We start from the raw sequence: 22,500 nt of genomic DNA on the forward strand, positions 1-22,500 counted from the left end.
GAGTCCCTCTCCTGGGGGGGGTATGAATGTCCGTCTGTCCGTCCTGACTGATGGCTGGGAGGTGGGCAGAGTTAACCCTGCTCATTTCCCATTCTGGCCAGGAGCTCTCTCTCAGCTACAGACGCCCCATTTAGTTAATTAAAGGCTCCATTTGGAGCCGGGGCCCCCGCTAGCCATACAAATGCCAATCAATAGATCTCTGGCTCGTTCTGGGAAGGGGTGACAGCGCCCGGGCTGTGCTCGCCGGACAGATTTGTGTTCTTGGCGGACGAGCCCGCCCCTCCCTGTCCTTCCTCTGTCTCTCTCCCCTCCACTGCCTCCTCCCTTCATTCTGTCTCTCTCTGTCTCTCTCTCTCTCTCTCTCTAATTACTGTATCTCTTGCTCCCTAGTATCGCCTCTCTCTCTCTCTAGCTGTGCGTGGCTACAGTTGTCCTCTGTTCCCCCAGCGAGTGAGATGCTTCTGTGTCTGTATGTATGTGTGTGTGTGTGTGTGTATGTGTGTGCGCACGTCATCTGCGTTGGGGAGCCAGCTGCGTGGGTCTGGGGCCTCGTCCCCGGGGATGAGCTCTTGGACGGGGAGACAAGGGACAGCAGCCGGGAGGAGGGAGCATCAGTGTAGGGGGGGTGGGGGGCGGGGGAGGAGGTCCCCCAGTGGAACACAACGTTCCAAAGACCACATTGTCCATGAGGCTTATTTCAGTGTTGGGCGCCATGTCCAGACATGTCAATATTAGCCCTGGCCCGTTGTTGTTTTAGAGAGGAGCTGATCGGGGAGGGGGCAGGCCGGGGCTGGTCAGCCGTGTAAACACTCACGTACACAAAGAGCAGTCATTGTCCTGGCGGGGTGGACAGTAGAGGTCTACATCACTGCCTCCGTCGGTCACCGGGGTCCAGGAGAACGACTCTGCGTAGGTTTTGGGGATAAGCCTTGTCATTGGTTTATTGCTGCTCAATCAGTGGCGACGGATGACACAGAAGGCCCCTAGTGTACAGAGCTCTCTGCCAGCCAGCCAGCCAGCCAGGGTGAACACATGGTTAACCCCATTTGATTCTGTCAACATACAGTACACTGTTATTTTCTCACGGAGGTCTTGTAGTGCCAGAGAAGATAAGAGCTCATTCACGTTGGAGAGGCTCAGAAACGGAACCAGCCACACAAGGACATTCGTCCAACAAGGAATGTGACATTGAGAAGGCACAGATTTCCTGGATCTATCATTATATCCCCTATGTTGTTACAAGTAAGCACTTGTATGTTTGCCGTTTTGATATAAACGTTACCCTTTCCTCCGACCTCCTGAGTGGGTCCGTATCCATACATTCCTAGTCTTGTTATAATTTGTATAAAGATACAATTTGTTTAACTTTATGGTCACGTCATAGCATTTAGGAAAGCAGTGACTATAATGTATTAATTGATAGTGTCCATTAGATTTTTATAGTCCTACTTGATACTGTTTATTGGAATTGTGTTACACTTACATATTAAACTGTAATATTGCTCTTGCATGTTGGGTGACTTAAAAAAAAAAAAAGTATATTTACAATATAAATGTTAAGACAGGCTACTGTACAATAAACTGTATTAAACTAGATATAGTTTAAAAGTATAAGATTATACATTCCTACAGTGCTCATGTTCTTGAAAGGGAGGCCTAATAGAACAAACAAACACATGAGATGAAAAGTAGGCCTATTATGTATTTTCGTTCTATAGTATATGTTGATAATGTTGATTAAAATGAATCATTCATACCTGTACATCGTCTTACTCAACAATCTGAAAGTGTAAAGTGAGTAGCTCACAAATGTGGATATTAGCAGCAGGCTTGATTTGGCCGTTGCAAAAAATGCCTGTGGATTAGTGTGATAACACGGTAGATTTGTGGCCTGGGGATTAGTGTGATAACGCGGTACATTTGTGGCCTGGGGATTAGTGTGATAACACGGTAGATTTGTGGCCTGGGGATTAGTGTGATAACGGTAGATTTGTGGCCTGGGGATTAGTGTGATAACACGGTAGATTTGTGGCCTGGGGATTAGTGTGATAACACGGTAGATTTGTGGCCTGGATTAGTGTGATAACACGGTAGATTTGTGGCCTGGATTAGTGTGATAACAGGTAGATTTGTGGCCTGGATTAGTGTGATAACACGGTAGATTAGTGTGATAACACAGTAGATTTGTGGCCTGGATTAGTGTGATAACGGTAGATTTGTGGCCTGGATTAGAGTGATAACGGTAGATTTGTGGCCTGGATTAGTGTGATAACGGTAGATTTGTGGCCTGGGGATTAGTGTGATAACACGGTAGATTTGTGGCCTGTGGATTAGTGTGATAACACGGTAGATTTGTGGCCTGGATTAGTGTGATAACGGTAGTGGCCTGGATTAGTGTGATAACGGTAGATTTGTGGCCTGGTGACAAAGGGTTCTTAGGATGTGCTGACAGTTCCCCATATAAGGACGTGTGTGAGCTGCTACACTGTATTGAGCCCCCTTTACAATATTTTATGGGGATATTTTTGCATTGGCCAATTGATCTAATGATTTTCACCATTTATGGCCTATGACTACGATTCACAGGGTGAATTTGCATCATCCACGCACACATCACTTGTAAACGACGACAATAGTAGTATCAACAGTACTCGACCCAAATGCATGACTCGGGACACAGGTAAAAGGTAAATGTGTTTATATCAAAAATGGCAAACATACAAGTGCTGACTTGTACCAACATACTATACTGTTGGGTATATGATGACGATGAATTCCATTTTCCATTATTATCTTCCAACACGCTACTTGAATTGCATTCCTTCGCACGTAAAAGCGAGTGCGCCCTGGAGGTCATCCGCATCCCTGGAGGTCACAAGGCTCCGCCCTGCTGAGGATTGCGCTCTACAAGCATGACACGCTAAGGATGGACTCCATGACCAATACCTCAGATACTGTATGTGGTTAATAGTACAGGATAACAGTCAGATAAGAAACAGCGGCATGGACACAGAAACACCCCTGGAAGAAACGACTATATGAATGAGTGATCCAGCAGTGTTTCCCCTAAGATTTTTTTCAGGGGGGGGTGGGTGGTAGGCCCCCCGAAAACTGCTAGTGTTATCGTGGGGTGGGCATGTCACGGATGCATGGTGTCAACAGTGTCGTCATACAGATGGGGGAACTTGGGAATAATAACCTTACCCGCGGGATCTCAACGCACCGTCTGTGGCATTCGGCACCACCGCTCTCATGCCCATAGAGGGAGAAGTGATACTACTCATTGACCCATTGCTGTAGCCTCATCTGGCACATTAGATGATCTTACCTTGTTCTCAAACTCCTTGTTCTCCGCCTGGTTGTAATTGAATTATTACGAACATCTATCTACTGTATGCTATCTATCTCTGTAACTGGCGTTGGGTCTATATCTGTTAACTCATGGAACAAGGTATCGGGACAAGTAGAGGTTTAACACTTAAGCTAGCTAGGCTCCCAAATAAATGGTTGGAATTCTAATGATGTGCAAAGGTGGTTTTGTCAACTTTAGTGCTGTCTGCTAATAGCAAGCTATGAAGGTGCACAATAAGACCATGATAGCCAGTTAGCTCACGACAGCAGCTTCCATAATATTAACGTGGCTAAAAAGCAGTTAGCTAACGTTACAACGATTATTCCTGTAGCTGATGCTGTTCGTTCAACTACTGTTTCTCGGGCAGGAACGGAGACGAACTCAAACTCGCATTAGCAAAACAGCTACAGCAATAATCAAAACGTTATAACTGCTTTAGCCACTGATAGTTATATACCGTCTTCTTCACTTCTTCTCCTTCGGTAAAACATGACAGCGTTGCATTGTGGTATAGTGGAGTGCCTAAGCGGAAGCAGGAAGAGTAGGGTAGACACAGGTGTAATTGATTACATTAATTAATATTCCCTTCTATTTAGTGTGTCACAGCCAACTCGAACACAATCGTGCTTCAGGTATACATAATGGCTGCATTACAACCCATCCTTGTGTTGAACCAAAGGAACCAACGGTGACGCGTCCGCATAGCCATTTGGTTCATTTTAATCATTTAGTCAGGACCAACTTCAGTCCTCTGGATGTCGGACAGTGCCATGCTCTAAAGATATTCTGAAAAGTTGGCCTACCCCCTCCGGATGACCTACTACCCGTTATATTGTGCTTAATTCATAGATTTAGACAGCGCATCCTGTCAGGTCTATCAGAAAATGTCTATCAGAATGCTGTGACACAATAAATAGAAGGGAATATTAATCAATGTAATCCAGGTTATGTAATTACACCTGTTGCGCTGTCTGCTCTTGATTAAATCAGGTTAATCAGGGCCGTTGTGTTGCCTAGAAACCTTCCGTCAGGGCGTGCAAAAATTCACACGTACGATAGAATCTGCTCCGCTTGCTCTGGCATACCTGGACCCACCAGACGCCACTGCTTAATTCATTCCTTTAGATCCAGACCCCTAAACATTTCAATGATGCCGAGCATATACATAGACATTAATAGGCAACACTCAATAAATACTGCAGCAATACAGTATCCTATGAATTTGATAATGTCAGAGTTGCTCAGAGTTTAGAGGGACAGGCTCAGAAGAAATGCATTTAGCCTGCAGCTTAACCGTAGCTAGTGAGCTAGACAGCTACAGTAGGAACTGAACTGCCCTTCAATGCTATTTATATTCAAATAAACTTGATGAGCTGGGGGGTGGGGAGGATCCAACCAACGCCAACAGTCACCAACATAGCATTCATCTTCATCCCTGGTTGTCTTCCATGTCCGGTGCACATTCCCTGCTTTTAAAATAATCTCGAATCCAATCTGTAATTGTAATCTCTATCTGCGCTGCTGTGATAACAATATATTATAGCCTATTAATACTAGGCTACTGTTCATCTTATTATTTATTTATTTTGGTAAAAGTCCCGCAAGCAGCTCTGATCAAATTCATAGGTTACCACATTACAGTGCTACAGTGGGTTATTTATTGATTGTATATTTAAAGGCCCTATTAGGAGTTTCGGGAAGTGGAAGTGTTTTCCGCCCAAAAAGACCACATTTCCCATGAGCCTCCCCGCGCACTGTGGTAAACCTTAGCTACCTGAGCCGAGTGTTTTGAAGACAGAACGATGGCCACTGACGAGGTAATTACATAGGTCTTACTAGTTACGTTACTTTTGACAATATATAACGGTATATATATGCTTGCGCTGTCGCTTGTCGGCGGCGTAGGCTACTGCAGTAAATTGTTTAATCATTCCAAGGAAGTTCTGAACGACCTGACCATGAAATAATAATCTAAAAATAAACTATATACAAGAAACGACATTTGTCGAAAATGGACACATAAACAAGTGTGGGTAATGTAGATTCACCCACATTAAAATGAGACTGTTTCGTAACCAAAAATATACTCCTCGGGGTACCTTTAATGTCTTTGTATGCTCGGAAACATTGAAATGAGGTCCCCCGATGGTAACAAGCCATTGTAAATCCAAGTGTTGACGAGACTTGAACATGACGAGACGTATTGAACAGGTTTGTATCAGTAATGAGCAGAAGTTTGCAGGCCTACTTGTGAATAAATAGTCAGACCTCTGTCCCCGTCCCGCATGTTGTCACTCTGTCACCTTCAAGAGATAAATACGCCTGCTATTTCAAACCTAACCGCAGATATGGTGAACATGATTTAGGCCTATTATCAGATCTGTATAATCATTGAACAACGAATTGGTTTGTTCGAGTCAATGATCAAAAATTTGAATTTTCTAATTCAATTTCCCTAATTCCCAATCGAAAGAATGTAGGGAATTTGTTTAGAAAGGAGGTGCACCAGTGCTATTAGTAAGTAGAGTGGTACTACAGTCACTTTGGATAAAGCCAGTCCTGCTTGTGAACTTGCTGGGCATAATTTAAGCATAAAAAGGGGCATGCGCACCAGCCATGTAACGCAAATGGAGATGGAAATGTATTGTTGGTTACAGTAAGCTACATGGACCGCTGTGCTCATTGGAGAGTGTGCTATGCTCATTGGAGAGCGCGCTACGCTCAGCACAAAGTTGGATGAATGGATGGAATTATTGGAATCCTTGAAAATGTTGAATGCGCTCTAAAAACATGAAAGTATAAAGGTAAAAATGCAGCAACACGAAGTAGCCTAGATGAGATGGTGGTTTGAATGACAACACAGAGTAAAGTCCTCACGCGAGCATCAATTGAGGCTGGTGATAAATGCTGATAATCTACCTGGCTGAGTTCATGGTTACAACCATTCATCTCTTACACATAGGCCTACACAATACTTGCACAATACTTTGGACGTTAAATCCATCCATCAATCAAACTAGCGAATTCAGCCCAACACCTGCGGCATACCACCTAATCACGGGGTGGCCGGCAATTCATCTCCATTAATTTTTTGGAGCGAAATATTCACCCCATTCATTATCAGTGGGGGGAATTGGAACAGCCATATTGACGTGGGAAGGTCACAGAGACACGGGATTTGGACTACCATAAAAATCTAAATCTAACGAATGCAGGAATACCAAACATATGGGCGCACTCAGAGCCAGGGAATGCTTTCATGGGCGGAGGTCTGTGCTCTCTGAGCACCATTTCTACCTGTTGTCCTCTGCCGTTTCGCACCAAACCCTCTACCCAGAACTTGGCTGAAGCACGCTGGACTTTACTTTTTGGACTTGAACACAAGGCTGTGTCTAATAAATCAACTCCTCTCTCCATCTCTGCATATTCCTGTTCTATCCAGCTACGGCCGCAGATAAAAGACAGCACAAAGGACAGCACTGGGCCCTGGATTGCTTAGCAAAACCATGTACAGAACCTCTGCCACGCAATATAGCTGTCAGGAGAGAGGCCTGTCAGGCATAAGGTATGACACAAAGAAATGTAAATGGTAAGATGGGGATAAACGTATAGAGGAGAGAGGAAAAAAAGAGACTTTCTTCATAGCTGTATCTGTGACGACTTCACCGGCCAACATAATATATAGCCCGCTCTACTATACTATACACGCACATGCACACACACACACACACACACACACACACACACACACACACACACATGCACACACATTTTCCCCCAGTCAGTCACCACACTCGCTCTCTCTCTCCCGGTCACCCCCTGCGCCCCCACAACCCACCACCGCCCCCCCCACTCCACGCTCCTCTCCGCTCTCTCGCTCCGTGCGTAATTCAATCATCCCAAGGAGATGGATATCCGTCCCCTAGGAGCGCTTACGCTCTCCATTTCCTAAAGCGCTTGATCAGATTAATTGATTGTCCCCCCCGCCTCGTTCCTCCAGCGGTGGGGGCGAGGGAGGGAGGGGGGGGGATAGGAGGGGGGAATCAAGTTTGCATTGATATTCTCTATGTCACGCCGCTCCACTCTGCCGCTGGACACAACCCACGAGAAGGACAGGGAATACTAGACTACAGGGCAGGACAGGACAGGACAGGGAGGGGAGGAAGACACGAAAGAAGAGACAAAAAAAGAACCGATTTAGAAAGGGGACAAAAGAACCTGAAGCGGAGCAGGATAGAAAGAGTGGGAGAGAGAGAAAGAGAGTGGGAGGGAGAGAGCGGAAGTAGAAGAGGACAGAAGAGAGAGAAAGAGGAGAGGAGTGAGATGATAGCAGGGTTGGGGCAGAAGGTGCAGTGGGGGCGTCGGGAGTAGATAAGCCATCAGTGTAACAAAATAAATAGGAGCGGACGGGGAGAGGAGGCGAGGAGAGGAGAGAACGACAGAGCAGAGGAGGAGAGAGGAGAGAAAGACAGAGGAGAGGATGTGAGGAGAGGAGAGAACGACAGAGCAGAGGAGGAGAGAGAAAGAGAATGACAGAGGAGAGGAGAGAGGAGAGAACGACAGAGCTGAGGAGGAGAGAGGAAAGAATGACAGAGCAGAAGAGGAGAGAGGAGAGAATGACAGAGGAGAGGAGGAGAGAGGAGAGAACGACAGAGGAGAGGAGGAGAGAGGAGAGGAGAGAACCACAGAGGAGAGAAGGAGTGGGGAAAGGAAAGGAGAGACAGAGTTGGGAGAAGGAGAGAGGAGAGAGCAACATATGAGAGAGAAGAGGAGAGAACAAGAGAGGGGAGAGGAGAAGAGGAGAGGATAGGAGAGAAGGACAGTGGAGAGGAGGAGAGAGGAGAGGAGGACAGAGGAGAGGAGGCGTTCAGATCATCCATTCTAGTGGAGAGCCAAGCGGCTGCACTCTCTGATTGACTGCAGGGTCCCTGTAGAAGAGGCTCTGTGTGGAGCTGCTCAAGAGCAGAGCACAAGACCGCAGCGTCCACGTCATGAGAGGGCAGGACACACACACACACACACACACACACACACACACGCGCACACACACACGCACACACACATACTAATGCACACGACACACACACGCACACGTACTAACACGCACGACACACCCACACACACGGACACACATACTAACGTGCACGACACACACCCACACACACACACTAACACACACACACACACACACCACACACACACACACACACCGGCTCCCACCAGCCCTTATCTATGTATAGCACATGTTCCTCATACGTGCAAAGCTCTTACCTGGGCGAGCCACTACAGCAGTGACTGTGGAGAGGCAGATCAGCACACCCACACAACAACCTTCCCCACTCTGCCTGCCCTTCACATTTATTCTCTTGTGTTCTCAGTCGTACAGACACACATGGATACACGCGCACATACACACTGAAACACAATCATGTGCACAGGCACCTGATTCTGATGTCCTTTCCCTGCTCTCTGAGGAGCAGATTGATACTGAGCAACAGTCTTGAACCTCTGACCTCTGACCTCACCACAGTCCCCACGCTCCGTCCAAACACATGCAGACCTCCGCTACAGCCCCCACACTCTCTCCAATCACAAGCAGGCATCCGCTACAGCCCTCCGCTCCGTCCAATCACACACAGACCTCTATTACAGCCCTCCACTCCGTCCAATCACACACAGACCCCCCTACAGCCCTCCGCTCCGTCCAATCACACACAGACCTCTATTACAGCCCTCCACTCCGTCCAATCACACACAGACCCTCCTACAGCCCTCCGCTCCGTCCAATCACACACAGACCCCCCTACAGCCCCCACGCTCCATCCAATCACACACCGACCTCTGCTACAGCCACCACTCTCCGTCCAATCACACACAGACATTACATTACATTACAGTCATTTAGCAGACGCTTTTATCCAAAGCGACTAACAATAATTGCATTTAACGTAGGAAGAGCCAATGTACTACTACTTGCCAGAGCATAATCTAGTGCTGAAGGCAAAGTGCAAGAATCACAGTCTAAAGTACAGTGCAATATAATATAATACAATAAGTGCTTAGGTGGGAGGATTGTTGTAGTACTTCTTGAAGAGATGGGTTTTGAGCCTGCGACGAAAGATGGGCAGCGACTCTGCTGTCCTGACATCAGTGGGCAGCTCATTCCACCACTGCGGGGCCAGGACAGAGAAGAGCCGTGACCGTGTCGATCGACCGCAGGAGCGACGGGGCAACCAGTCGCCCTGAGGTAGCAGAGCGTAGCGGTCGGGAGGGGGTGTAGGGTTTGACCATGGCCTGGAGGTAGGAGGGGGCTGTTCCTTTCATTGCCCTGTAGGTTAGCGCCAGAGTTTTAAACTGGATGCGAGCCGCTACAGGGAGCCAGTGTAGGGAACGGAGGAGGGAAGTTGTGTGGGAGAATTTGGGGTGGTTGAACACCAGGCGAGCAGCAGCTTTCTGGACAAGTTCCAGAGGTTTAATGGCTGACGCCGGTGCCCCCGCGAGGAGGGAGTTGCAGTAGTCCAGGCGGGAGATGACCAGGGCCTGGATGAGTACCTGCGCCGTTTCATTAGTGAGGAAAGGGCGAATCCTCCTGATGTTGTAGAGCATGAATCTGCAGGAACGTGTGACGGATGTGACATGTGAGGAAAATGACAGTTGGTCATCCAGGGTCACACCCAGATTCCTCGCAGTCCGAGTCGGGGTCACCACTGTGTCTTCAATGGTGATGGCCAGATCCCGGTGCGGACAGCCCTTCCCCGGGAGGAACAGCAGCTCAGTCTTGTCCAGATTGAGCTTGAGGTGATGTGTCGTCATCCACTCCGAAATGTCAGCCAAGCACCCAGCTATGCGTGTCTCCACTTTTGTATCAGAAGGGGGAAATGACAGAACCAGTTGGGTGTCATCGGCATAGCAGTGATAGGAGAAGCCATGCGAGCGAATGACAGAGCCCAGAGATGTAGTGTAGAGGGAAAACAGGAGAGGACCCAGGACAGACCCTTGTGGAACCCCCGTAGTCAGACTACGCGGTTCCGACGTCGACCCTCTCCATGTCACCTGGTAGGAGCGGCCCGTCAGGTAGGATGCAAACAGGGAGTGTGCAGAGCCATCGATGCCTTTCTCCTCGAGGGTGGAGAGGAGGATCTGGTGGTCGACCGTATCAAATGCTGCTGACAGGTCTAGGAGTATCAGGACAGAGGAGAGAGAGTTCGCTCTTGCGGCATGGAGTGACTCTGTTACTGCAAGGAGGGCGGTCTCTGTCGAGTGGCCAGCCTTGAACCCGGATTGGTGGGGATCTAGGAGGTCGTTCTGGTGGAGGTACGAAGACAATTGGTTATAGATAGCACGTTCAAGTGTTTTGGATAGAAAGGATAGAAGGGAAACCGGTCTGTAGTTTTTGACATCAGAGGGGTCGAGAGATGGTTTCTTTAGGAGGGGGGTGACTCTGGCAGTCTTGAAAGCAGAGGGAAAACATCCTGATACAAGAGATGCATTGATGAGGTGGGTTAGGAAGGGAAGGAGTTCGGGTGCAACAGACTGAAGGAGAGTCGAGGGAACAGGGTCTAGGGAGCACGTGGTGGGGCGGTTAGATGTTACAAGGTTGAGGGCCTCGTCGCCCATCACCCCATACGGTCCCTCCAATGGTGAAGAAACCCATCCATACGAAAGAGAATAAATGTATTTTGCTGCCAAACAGACACAGGATGCAGGGAACGTTTAGTCCTAACGCACGGACGTGCAGGACTACCTGCGGCGCCTGGCTTAGCAGCTCTACCGCTCAACCACACACAGCAGGGGGTGAGCCGGGAAACACCGTCTCACACAGAGAATTATCAAAATTCACTAACAAGAAGTGTTCGCGGGCGGAACAGGACCCATAAGCAAAACCACTGCATTAGCTATGACAGGAACAATTTCAAAGCCCGATTCCCATTTACTGAGAGCTTTTTTTTTTTCACAAGAGCACAAAGAAAAAAAAAATTTGGTATGAAAGTGGAGCATTCATTTGAACATTAAAAATTAATAATTCATAGCGAGATGCTTTCACCTGGAGACAGTCGGACTCGGGGGGGTCTTTAAAGGAGGTAAGGAAGAGGCGCACTGCTCTGATTCATTTAGCCTTGCTTATGTTGTTATGTCATTAGCCGCACAGCGGTGTGGGCGGGTAGCGGCGGGGTTGTGGAGCAAAGCCGGGCCTCGGCAACGCGCAGAGGGTTAGGTAGTGAGGCATGAGAAACCCAGGTGGTGTTCGGGACTGAACCCAGTGCTGGGCTTAACCACCTCTGGCTACTGCCACTACTGCCGCTGCTGTGAGGCGTACTGACTGCACATCTGGGCAACACACACACACACACACACACACACACACAAACATGCACAAACACGCACACACCACACACTCTGTGATTCTGGATCTATTACACACCAACGCACACAGTCCGCCCACCCCCCCTCCCCTCACCAAATTGGTTGGCCTACACATGACACGACGCTGCGCTGCCTCCTACAGGTGGACCACATGAACTGGTCTGAGGGCTGGTGCGAGGGGAGGGTGCTGCTGGGACACCAATGTAGCAACATAATAGACAGCAGACGTCTTCAACCAACTAGTCCTACTGGGAGGGCAGTGGGGTGGTTCAGGCCGCGGTAGAGGACTGTATGTGAAGCTGTGTGGTGGTGAGGTGCTCTGTGCGGTAGAGGAACATGGCCGTGCGGTTGTGAGGAACCCTGTACCTTCCAGGCGATGCGGTTGCCCTTGGTGTCGTGCTCCAGCGCGATGGGGAAGTCTCCGCGCTCGTAGAACTTCCGGAACGCCGTGGGTTTGGCTGGACGCTCCCGGAACGCCCCCGCCGCCGGGGGTCCCACCACCTGGAAAGAGAGAGAGAGAGAGAGAGAGAGAGAGAGAGAGAGAGAGAGAGAGAGAGAGAGAGGGAGGGAGGGAGGGAGTATGAAGCCGTGTGAATGTTATTCGATATTCACATTACGACTCTCATGCTTTGGTAAATTGCTTTCAGGACTTGCATGCCAATAAAGCTCCACTGAATTGAATGGAGCGATGTGAATCCCCTATTTGGAAAGGGATCAGCGGCAGAGCCTTTACAAACAATGCAGTCATTTGAGACGCATTTGTTTGTGTGTGTGTGTGTGTGTGTGTGTGTGTGCGCGTGCGTGTGTGCGCGAGTGTGTGTACGTGTGTGTGTGTGTTGCTCCTCTTAGGCAGACTAGCCTCGGGGGCTGCCGGGAGCGCTGCTCGCATCGTCTTAGCCCTCGTCTGTATGGCATGTACCCAGCGACACCGGTGCCGTGACTCTCCTGAGGTGCCTGTCCATCTCCCCGCCGTTCAACCCACCTCCCGCCGCTTTCCGTTCCATGCATCAGACCGGAGCGTCAACACAACACAAGCGCCCGCCGACGAGGGCGCCGGAGATGACGCCCCTGACAGAAGCGACGGGCAGGCTGATGTAAAAAAATAAATAAATAAATAGACAAACAAACAACAACTGAATCTTGTAGTGGATGACGGGACCGTCTGTGTGCCAATCAGTTCCTGTCTCTGCGCAGGTCCCTCGCCATCTGCGCCGCCCTAGCACATGACTGGCGGGCGAGTCGCTGTCATTAATCCACGCGTTACGGCCCGCTGAGAAACACTGTTCCAGTCAGCACTGCTGGGTGGGAGCTACAGTAGGCCCTGATGTAATGATACTGGGCTCCTGCTGTTACTACTAGACTGTAGCACTGTACACCCACTGTACACCTACTCTGCCTCGATGTATAGGCCTGCTGTAATGATACTGTGCTACTGCTGTTACTACTGTAGACCTTCTCTCATGTAGGCCTGCTGTAATGCTACTGTACTCCTGCTGTTACTACTGTAGACCTTCTCTCATGTAGGCCTGCTGTAATGATACTGTACTCCTGCTGTTACTACTGTAGACCTTCTCTCATGTAGGCCTGCTGTAATGATACTGTACTCCTGCTGTTACTACTGTAGACCTTCTCTCATGTAGGCCTGCTGTAATGATACTGTACTCCTGCTGTTACTACTGTAGACCTTCTCTCATGTAGGCCTGCTGTAATGATACTGTACTCCTGCTGTTACTACTGTAGACCTTCTCTCATGTAGGCCTGCTGTAATGATACTGTACTCCTGCTGTTACTACTGTAGATCTTTTCTCATGTAGGCCTGCTGTAATGATACCCCCGCTGTTGCTACTTGACTTGACTACTGATCTACTCTGCCTCCAGACTGAGGGCCTCCACGTTACACTGTAGACCTCAGGAGACTGTCCTGTAACCGCCACGGGAACCAAGGCCTGGGAGGTCACGCTGGAGGAGGACACGCTGGAGGACACGCTGGAGGAGGACACGCTGGAGGAGGTCACGCTGGAGGAGGACACGCTGGAGGAGGACGCGCTGGAGGACACGCTGGAGGAGGACACGCTCGAGTGCGTTTACAGCATTTAAACAGCCTTAATGCACTGTGGGACTGCTGCGGCGCCGCACAGGAACGACTCCGGCTGGCAGAAGGGTTTGTTTGACGGGCGGGGATCGCTGAATGATATTACGCTGGATTAATAGACCCCGGGTCCACACGCTCCCGCAGGAGTGGAACCAGGCGAGACATCTGTGACTAACTACGCGTGTCCAGCACACGGGACAGGTGGGGGGACAGGCAGAGACATCCCCCCCCTGCACAGCCACAATTTTTACCGATTAGCTTCAGCGCTATCCAAGACAAATGCTGCATTCAAATTGCTCTGGCTGTGGGCTACGTTGTTTTGCATTAATTTAATTCTTATTCATCATGCATTGACAAACAGTAAGCCGCAACTCTTTTGACAATATGAATCATTCAAAGACGGTTTCACTTTGTAATTGAGCATTACAGAGATCAAAGACGCTATTCTACACAAAGAGGTTTGAGCTGGTGGAGTGGCTGCCACTGAGCGCCATGCAAATTACCGCTTATGGCAACCCCCCTCCCCCTCTGTTTGTCTCTCTCTCTCTCTCTCCCTCAACAAGAGGAGCAGGAAGTCTTACTCGTTGGAGATAAGTGAGGCTGCTACACCTGCTCAGCACAGAGCTCCCTCACCTCCAGGTAGAAGCAGCCCCCCCCCCCCCCCCCCCCCCCACTCCAAACAGCTCCCCGCACCGCCACCGAGGCTAAAAATAGCCCTGCAGAAAATGAACTCCGCTGGCTGCACTGACTGGCCGCTCGGCTTTTACGATCAGATGACGCGATGATGACACCGACAACCCCCCACACCCCCCACTCCCGCAGGGATGTGCTATAGGAGGCCATGCTCCATGATGGGAGCAGTGCTGTGGTGAGATGATACCTCGCCTCCCAGAGGGGCTCTGCTGCTGCCGGCCGGCTGGGAGACATGGGGCTGGGAGAGAGGATGATGGAGAGACCCTCCCTCAAAGCTACATCCTGACCAAGACTGTAGTCTGCTGTGTCCATCCTAAAACAAGAAGGACCCGCGGGCGAGAGAGACGTTTTGGAGGCTCAAACCACGCCGTCCTGCTCCCGCTGTGGCAGTCAAGTTATTGTCATTCATCCACATACAGTACAAGTTACGGCTGAACTAAATGTCAAGGTGAACTGTCACAAAATATGACAGTATATATTATATCATAGTATATATTACAGTATATATTATAGTATACTACTGTACACAGAACACTACACAAAACACTACCAGAAACAACACTACAAAGACATAGCCGTGATTGACAGAATAAAATATCAGCAGGATTAAAAAAAACTGAATAATATATAAACAGTATAAAGGCTATAGAAATATGACAGCTATGGGGATAATTAATAAAAGTCGTTCATGGTGTGCGAGGGTGGACAGGTGGTAATTGAAATTCTAATGACGCGTCGGGTGGTCTGGAGCTCCGCCATACCAATCTGACCCTGTGCTCTCCAAAAACACAGAGTAAGACCCCCCCGTACACACACACACACACACACAGACACGCACAAAACACAACCGAAGCGAATCTCCTGGCCTGGGCCGTGGAGGCGGAGGGGCGGCTGGGGTAACACAATAAAAGTGGACGTGTCAGCGCCTCTGCCGGTGCCGCAGCACGCGTCGGGGAGTAATAATAAGCCCCACGCCGGTCACATGTGCTCCCTCCGCTCGGCCCTCCTCCCTCCACTCCGTCCCCATTCTCCTCCTCGTGCATTTGCCCTATCGCACACACACACACGCTTGGCTCCCCCCGCGGAGGTGTGTGTGTGGCTATGGCTCCCGTGGAGGCGACCTAGCGGCTCCTGTCATTTATAAGGTGTCACCCTCGGGAACGGAGATGCCTTCTCTAGCCGTATTAGCGCGGCCCAGCCACGGAGACGCTGCTGACACACACACGAGGGGGGGGGGGGGGGGGGGGGAGGGGGACGAGGGGCAGAGGTGTGTGTGTGGGGGTGTAGAGCGATAGAGAGATATTGCGAGAGAGAGAAAGAGAGCGAGAGAGAGAGGGGTGAGGGGGGGGGGACCTGAGCAGAGACGTACAGTAGAGAGAGATAGAAAGATATTGCGAGGGGGGGTGGCTTGGGGTGGAAGGGTGGAAGACAGAGAGAGACAGAAAGATATTGCAAGAGAGAGAGGGGAGGGGGATTTGGGGGGAGACAGAGAGAGATAGAAAGATATTGAGAGAGACAGAGAGAGAGAGAGAGGGAGGGAGAGAGAGAGTGGGGGTGGGCAGACAGAGAGACAGGGGCTGCAGCTCATCAATTCTGAGGGTGAGTTCAGCGTGGCGACGGTGGCGCGGCGTGTAGGTGATCCATCAACCTGCCCCGTCCTCCAGCTCCTCTCTCTCTCTCCGTCTCCCTCTTTCACTCTCTCCTGCTCTCTCTCCATCTTTCCCTCTCTCCAACTCTCTCTCTCCGTCTCCCTCTTTCACTCTCTCCTGCTTTCTCTCTCTCCATCTTTCCCTCTCTCCAACTCTCTCTCTCTCCGTCTCCCTCTTTCACTCTCTCCTGCTCTCTCTCTCCATCTTTCCCTCTCTCCAACTCTCTCTCTCTCCGTCTCCCTCTTTCACTCTCTCCTGCTCTCTCTATGTCTCCCTCTTTCACTCTCTCTCTCTCTCTCCGTCTCCATCTTTCACTCTCTCCAGGTCCTCTCTCTCTCCATCTCCCTCTTTCCCTCTCTCCTGCTCTCTCTCCATCTCCCTCTTTCCCTCTCTCCATCTCCCTCTTTCCCTCTCTCTTTCTCTCTCTCCGTCTCCCTCTTTCCCTCTCTCTCTCTCTCTCCGTCTCCATCTTTCACTCTCCTGCTCTCTCTCCGTCTCCCTCTTTCACTCTCTCCTGCTCTCTCTCTTTTGCTCACTCGCTCCCCTCCCCTCTCTTTCTCTCTCTTTCACCGTCACTCTCTCCCTTCCCCTCCCCCTCCTTCGCTCTCCCTCTCCCCCTCTTCCTCCCCCATCATCGTGCCAACGCCCCAAAACGCCCCTGAAAGCCACTGATGGATGTTTGGAGAGGCGCCGTCAATTCGCTGTCAGCTCAGCCGCAGCCATGCAACCTCCTTTTATAATTTCAATCTCCCTTTCTCTTTCTCATGCTCTCTTTCTCTCTTCCTGCTCCATTGTCCCCCTCTTCCAGGGCAAAATTGCATTTCCTTGCATTTGCGGGGGGGGGGGGAGGCTACCGCTGCACACGGGCGCATTGCATCACCTATTCACTGAGCCAGCGAGCGGAGGGGAGTGCAATGTAGGTGCCCTCTCTCTCCGTCCTACTCTCTCTCTCTCTCTCTCTCCCTCTCTCACTCATGCTCTCTATCTCTCTTCCGTTCCCTTACATTATATATTTCTCTGCTGTCCCGTTATTGAAATCCGGCATGGATGGGCGTGCGTGCATGGGCGAGGAGGGAGGGTGAGTCACCGAGGATGGCGGGGGCAGAGGGAGCCTCTCTCCTGATGAGGTTGGGCTGCACACAACTGTCGCCGCGGGCAACAGAACCGGCTCCCTTTTTTACGTGGACCAGGGGGGCATCCTTTCTCACATTCAAGAGAAGGTACCAAAAACAGTAAGTACAGGTCCAACACGACAACCATGCGGTTCACTGCCTGCTCATTCTCCAAACTGCGTGGCTGGCTACCGTAGCAGCAGCCCCTCTTCCTTCCACATGAATAGGCCTTGTTCCAAAATAGGAAAATGGTGCATTTCAAATAAGGTTCAACTGTAATTTGTTGAAGGCAACTGGTTGCGCAGCACAATGGCACATAAAAGACTATAAACACCACATGAACCACAATAAAGGAAAACGCAGCAACAGGCACATCCAGCACAGAAAATAAATAAACCTGTACACAACACTGTCAACTAAACAATAAATAAACATGTACACAACACTGTCAACTAAACAATAAATAAGCATGTACACAACACTGTCAACTAAACAATAAATAAACCTGTACACAACACTGTCAACTAAACAATAAATAAACTTCAGTCGAGATCACTTTTGTCAAAATTTACCCATTATTAGCATGCATCTATAAATACATAGCATATGAATTTTGGCGGTGTGCTCTGTTCGGGGGGCCCCCTGCCTTCCACCGATGTGGAAAGCGCGTTAGCAGGGGGAGGCAATCTAGGTGTTCCCCCCCTCTGGGCCGCTTGGCCCAGAGAGCCAGAAGGGGGAACGGCATCTAGCCCCCTGCCTCTATGACGATCAGAGTGGGCCGCGATCGGGAAGACGCTCGGAGGTAACTCAGCCCACTAAGACCGTCAAAGAGAGCCACAGGGGGACTGCTGTACATTATAGTCTCTGGCCTCCACGGGCCGCGCTTCGTGGAGTCTGAAGGAGATACAGCCTAGTGTCTCTGCCTCCATGGTGACCGGAGGGACCGCTGGATGGCCATTTGGAGATGTTTCGGCCCACGGTCAACACGGAGAGCCACAGAGACCAGCTAGTGTCTACCCTGGCTTCCACTAGCCGACGCACAGTGGAATACCGGAAGAATGCAGCAATATCCCGGACAGAGAGCAACGATGACAACAGAGATGACATCGACATACGCAGGTGGAGCATGCAGGAGGTGGGGCGAGCATGCAAATACACAACCAGCAGTAATGGCAGAGCGGACGCCAGAGCAGAGAACGCGGAAGCGGCAAGCACGCAAATGCACAACCAGCAGTAATGGCAAGCGCGAACAATGACATGTTTTGACAGCTTAAATACAGGCGCTCTAGCGAGCTGAACCAATGCTATGACAGCTGACAGTCAGCTGGTGGTTAGCGTCATACGGGGTGTGACTGATTAACCTCTGCCGATAACTCCGGCCGTAACGTTCGTGCCTCGCCTGAAGTTATGTCGGAGACTTCATATGTACACAACACTGTCAACTAAACAATAAATAAACCTGTACACAACACTGTCAACTAAACAATAAATAAACATGTACACAACACTGTCAACTAAACAATAAATAAACATGTACACAACACTGTCAACTAAACAATAAATAAACCTGTACACAACACTGTCAACTAAACAATAAATAAACATGTACACAACACTGTCAACTAAACAATAAATAAACCTGTACACAACACTGTCAACTAAACAATAAATAAACCTGTACACAACACTGTCAACTAAACAATAAATTCACCTGTACACAACACTGTCAACTAAACAATAAATTCACCTGTACACAACACTGTCAACTAAACAATAAATAAACCTGTACACAACACTGTCAACTAAACAATAAATAAACATGTACACAACACTGTCAACAGAACTGCTCAGCTGCAGCAGCCATACACGACACAGCAACCCCTGCATCATCATCATCATCATCCTCTACCACCATCATTTTCCCAGAGTTCACCAGGGAAATGGAATAAAGGAGTGTTTCTAGTCTAGACTAGACCAATGTCAATGGCTGGGTTTCCCGAACGAGTTGAGAAGCACTTAACTCCAAAGTACTTCTTAACTCCCATACAAAGGATTGCTTAAGAAGGGTTCCTTAAGAAGGTTCTTTATCGGGAAGGTTCTTTATATGTCACTGTCAATGTCATTTTATTTACCATTCATCCAAATCAGTGTAGCGCTATACATAAAAGGAGACGGATAAAAACATAAATCATACAAACACATTGAGAACAGATTTAAAAGAAACAATAAAAGTAAAAGCATTAAAGATTAAATCAGCTTGTATACAGGGATAGGGGGGCTATTTTATTATGACCAACAAACAGAGAGAGAGAGAGAGAGAGAGAGAGAGAGAGAGAGAGCTATCAGTCAGAGAATCAGCTCCATTGTGTGAAGAGAATGAGCGTCCCTGTGTGAGAGACAAGGTCAAGAGGCAGCCAATGACAAGGGGTCCTTAGCTGACAGGATAATTGGAGGCTGAACATTAGTCGTGTAGCATCTCTGCATTCACTGGGTTCTATAGACAAGTAGTTGCTTTGTGATCGTGTCACATCAAGTAGGGCAGACACGTGTTGGGGGGGGGGGGTTGTAGTAAATAACCACAACTTGTGGGCAAGGACAACCACTGGCACACAACACCAACGGTCTCCACTCTCACTGCAACAGTCTCCACTCACACTACAATGATGGCAAGAGATGGATCAGAAAACGGAGGAAGAGAGACTGCTGAGGATTGGAGCCTGGTGCTTTGTGCTGTTCTCTCTATCAAGACTACCGTCTACCTCGGTGTGAGCAGAGCTTTGCAGAGCCAACACAGGAGCCAGAGAGAATCACCTTCTGACCACAACACACCCTCTGGTTGTGTGTGTGTGTGTGTGAGTGTGTGTGCATGCAAGCGTGCCTGCATGCGGGTGTGTGGCCCATTTAGCTTATTAGCGTCACTGGCCCTCAGCTTAGCCAGGTCAGTCTGGTGATTCATATCACAAAGCCACAGCTGTGATCGCGCACAATGAATCATAGGCCTACTGTATGCATGGCTAAGAGGGATGGTTTAGTCAATCCAGAGTCATAATTGTAGACCACTGGGCATAGTGGGTAGACACACATGCTGCTGTTGTTGTGGTTGTTGTTGTGGTAACAGAGCCAACCACTGAACCTGAAGTCTGAACTGAAGGAAGAGCGAGGTGGGATCGCCAGGTGATCCAGTGAGTTCATTGATTGGTGACTCACCTGTTCAGTTACAGTTTAAAAAATAAACAGCCCGGGGGCCCAGTAAAACGCTGTGTGGCTTTTAGTATCTACCCAGACACAAAGACAGACACAGGCTGGAAGAACTTCCACTTTCTCTCTCTCACTCTCTCTCTTTCTCTCTCTCTCTCCTCAGAATGTGTTAAGAGTGCTTGGCACACACCCAACCTATTCACTCCCCAACCCCAACCATGGTCTGACGCTTTATTTTTACAGCCCTAATCAGTGGCAGCACCTGAAGGCATTCAATGAGTGCATTGACCATCAAATTAAATGACACACACCAGGCAAATACACACCAGGCAAATAACACACCTCGCTAGCACCACCACTGCTGCTGTGGACACGTTAACAGCCTCCAGATTGACTTCAACTCAAAAGTTCACTCTCCTGATCAACTTTTCATAAACTTCCAGCTCAGAATAGATTCAATAAAAACGCATGATTGAAGCATCGTCTTTTCCCATGGCTGATAATCACAGCACAATGTGATAATGTGTTTGTCATTAAGGACTCATGCCTACACAATATGTGGGCATACAGTACTCTAGTGTAACGGTAAACAAACCACAACCAACACAAATTGTTTTAATCAGAGAAAATGTGAATTACAAATTTAAAAAAGAAAAAATGCGTAAAGGGCTCAGGTCAAACTGGTTCATCTTGAGCTTGTGCAGTCTCTAGGAATTCACGGTACATTCCGTCAACGCAGGCTGGAAACACAGGGCCTCTCCCAAGTCTCCCTCCCTGCATCCACTCCGGGAAATGGCCAGAGGCTGTCGAGCGATATCGTCTACATTAAATGAGCACAACATTAGTGAGGCAAGCTTAATTATGCATACAATAGCCTATACTGCACATTACATTATGACAATGAACTTCAAGATTATGTTTGCTCTGCTGGCCCAGTAACAACAGAGAGACAACAAAGACAAATGTACCAATAAGATGGTTTGGAACGGGACTCAAAAAGGTGCATTCAAATTCAGCGACACAACAATTTTAAACTTTTTTCAGTTAGCTTTATGTTTGCCGCGAACGGTCTGAGAAGGTAGTTTGCAGTGAACAACAATAGACACTGGACTAAGGGAAATGTCATTGTAAGATTGATTGAATGAATGAATTGAACAGTGGAGGCTCTTTTACTTCTTACTCACGTTAAGTTAGGTTAAATTAGGTTAGCGGGACTACATCCAAAATATATCCTCCAGAAAATCATCATTGATCACAGAAGGGCTCTCCTTTCAAGTTCAACGGTTCAAAGAAAACATGTTCGCCACGAACATTCGCATCTGTTCACTGAATTTCAACACAGCCGTATAAAGTGACTTCTAAATTGCTGTGTTAGAAACAAAACGCTTACTCTTTGCTTAGATGTCCGTTTCTCGCAGATGGCCTTGGCTGGTGTTTCCAGCTCACGTTCTCGATCCTAAATTAGGTCTCGAGGACCCATCTGTCCATATATGGTGCATATGAGATGCCATTTCACATCATTTGTTGAGTTTTTGGTGGTCTGCGAGCATGAAATCTAGGCCCAGGGAACATTGAGGGAAAAAATGAATCACTTTAATTGTAGCATATTGCAGATTTCGGAACGATATGAAGCTGATTGCTAGTCAGGCAAGTGCTCCTTTAAGAAAGACAAGAAGACAAAGGAGTAAGGAGGCAGGCAGGTTGGTAGATGTTCAGACAGACAGGCAGATGGGCAGGCAGACAGGCAGGTTGGTAGATGTTCAGACAGACAGGCAGATGGGCAGGCAGACAGGCAGGTTGGTACAGTAGATGTTCAGACAGACAGGCAGATGGGCAGGCAGACAGGCAGGTTGGTAGATGTTCAGACAGACAGGCAGTTGGGCAGGCAGACAGGCAGGTTGGTAGATGTTCAGACAGACAGGCAGATGGGCAGGCAGACAGGCAGGTTGGTAGATGGGCCGATAGACAGGAAGATGCATCAGTAACATTAAGACAGAATGAAGAGAATGAAGCCCCCCCCCCCAGGATGTGACATGGCAG

The 22,500-nt window shown here is 48.9% G+C and overlaps 1 protein-coding gene across 1 annotated transcript in view; it reads right to left on the reverse strand.

Annotated features, from left to right (window-relative positions):
* pacrg (PARK2 co-regulated) overlaps nt 1-22,500 on the reverse strand; it is a gene marked incomplete at both ends in the record, with an annotated part of 183,172 nt that overhangs the window by 146,105 nt on the left and 14,567 nt on the right. Inside the window, one exon of the mRNA XM_084437696.1 lies at nt 12,083-12,217. Coding sequence (XP_084293822.1) covers nt 12,083-12,217 — 135 coding nt within the window. The remainder of the gene's footprint in view (nt 1-12,082; nt 12,218-22,500) is intronic.

Source organism: Borostomias antarcticus (assembly GCF_949987555.1).
Source record: "Borostomias antarcticus genome assembly, chromosome: 5".
Taxonomy (NCBI): Eukaryota; Metazoa; Chordata; class Actinopteri; order Stomiiformes; family Stomiidae; genus Borostomias; species Borostomias antarcticus.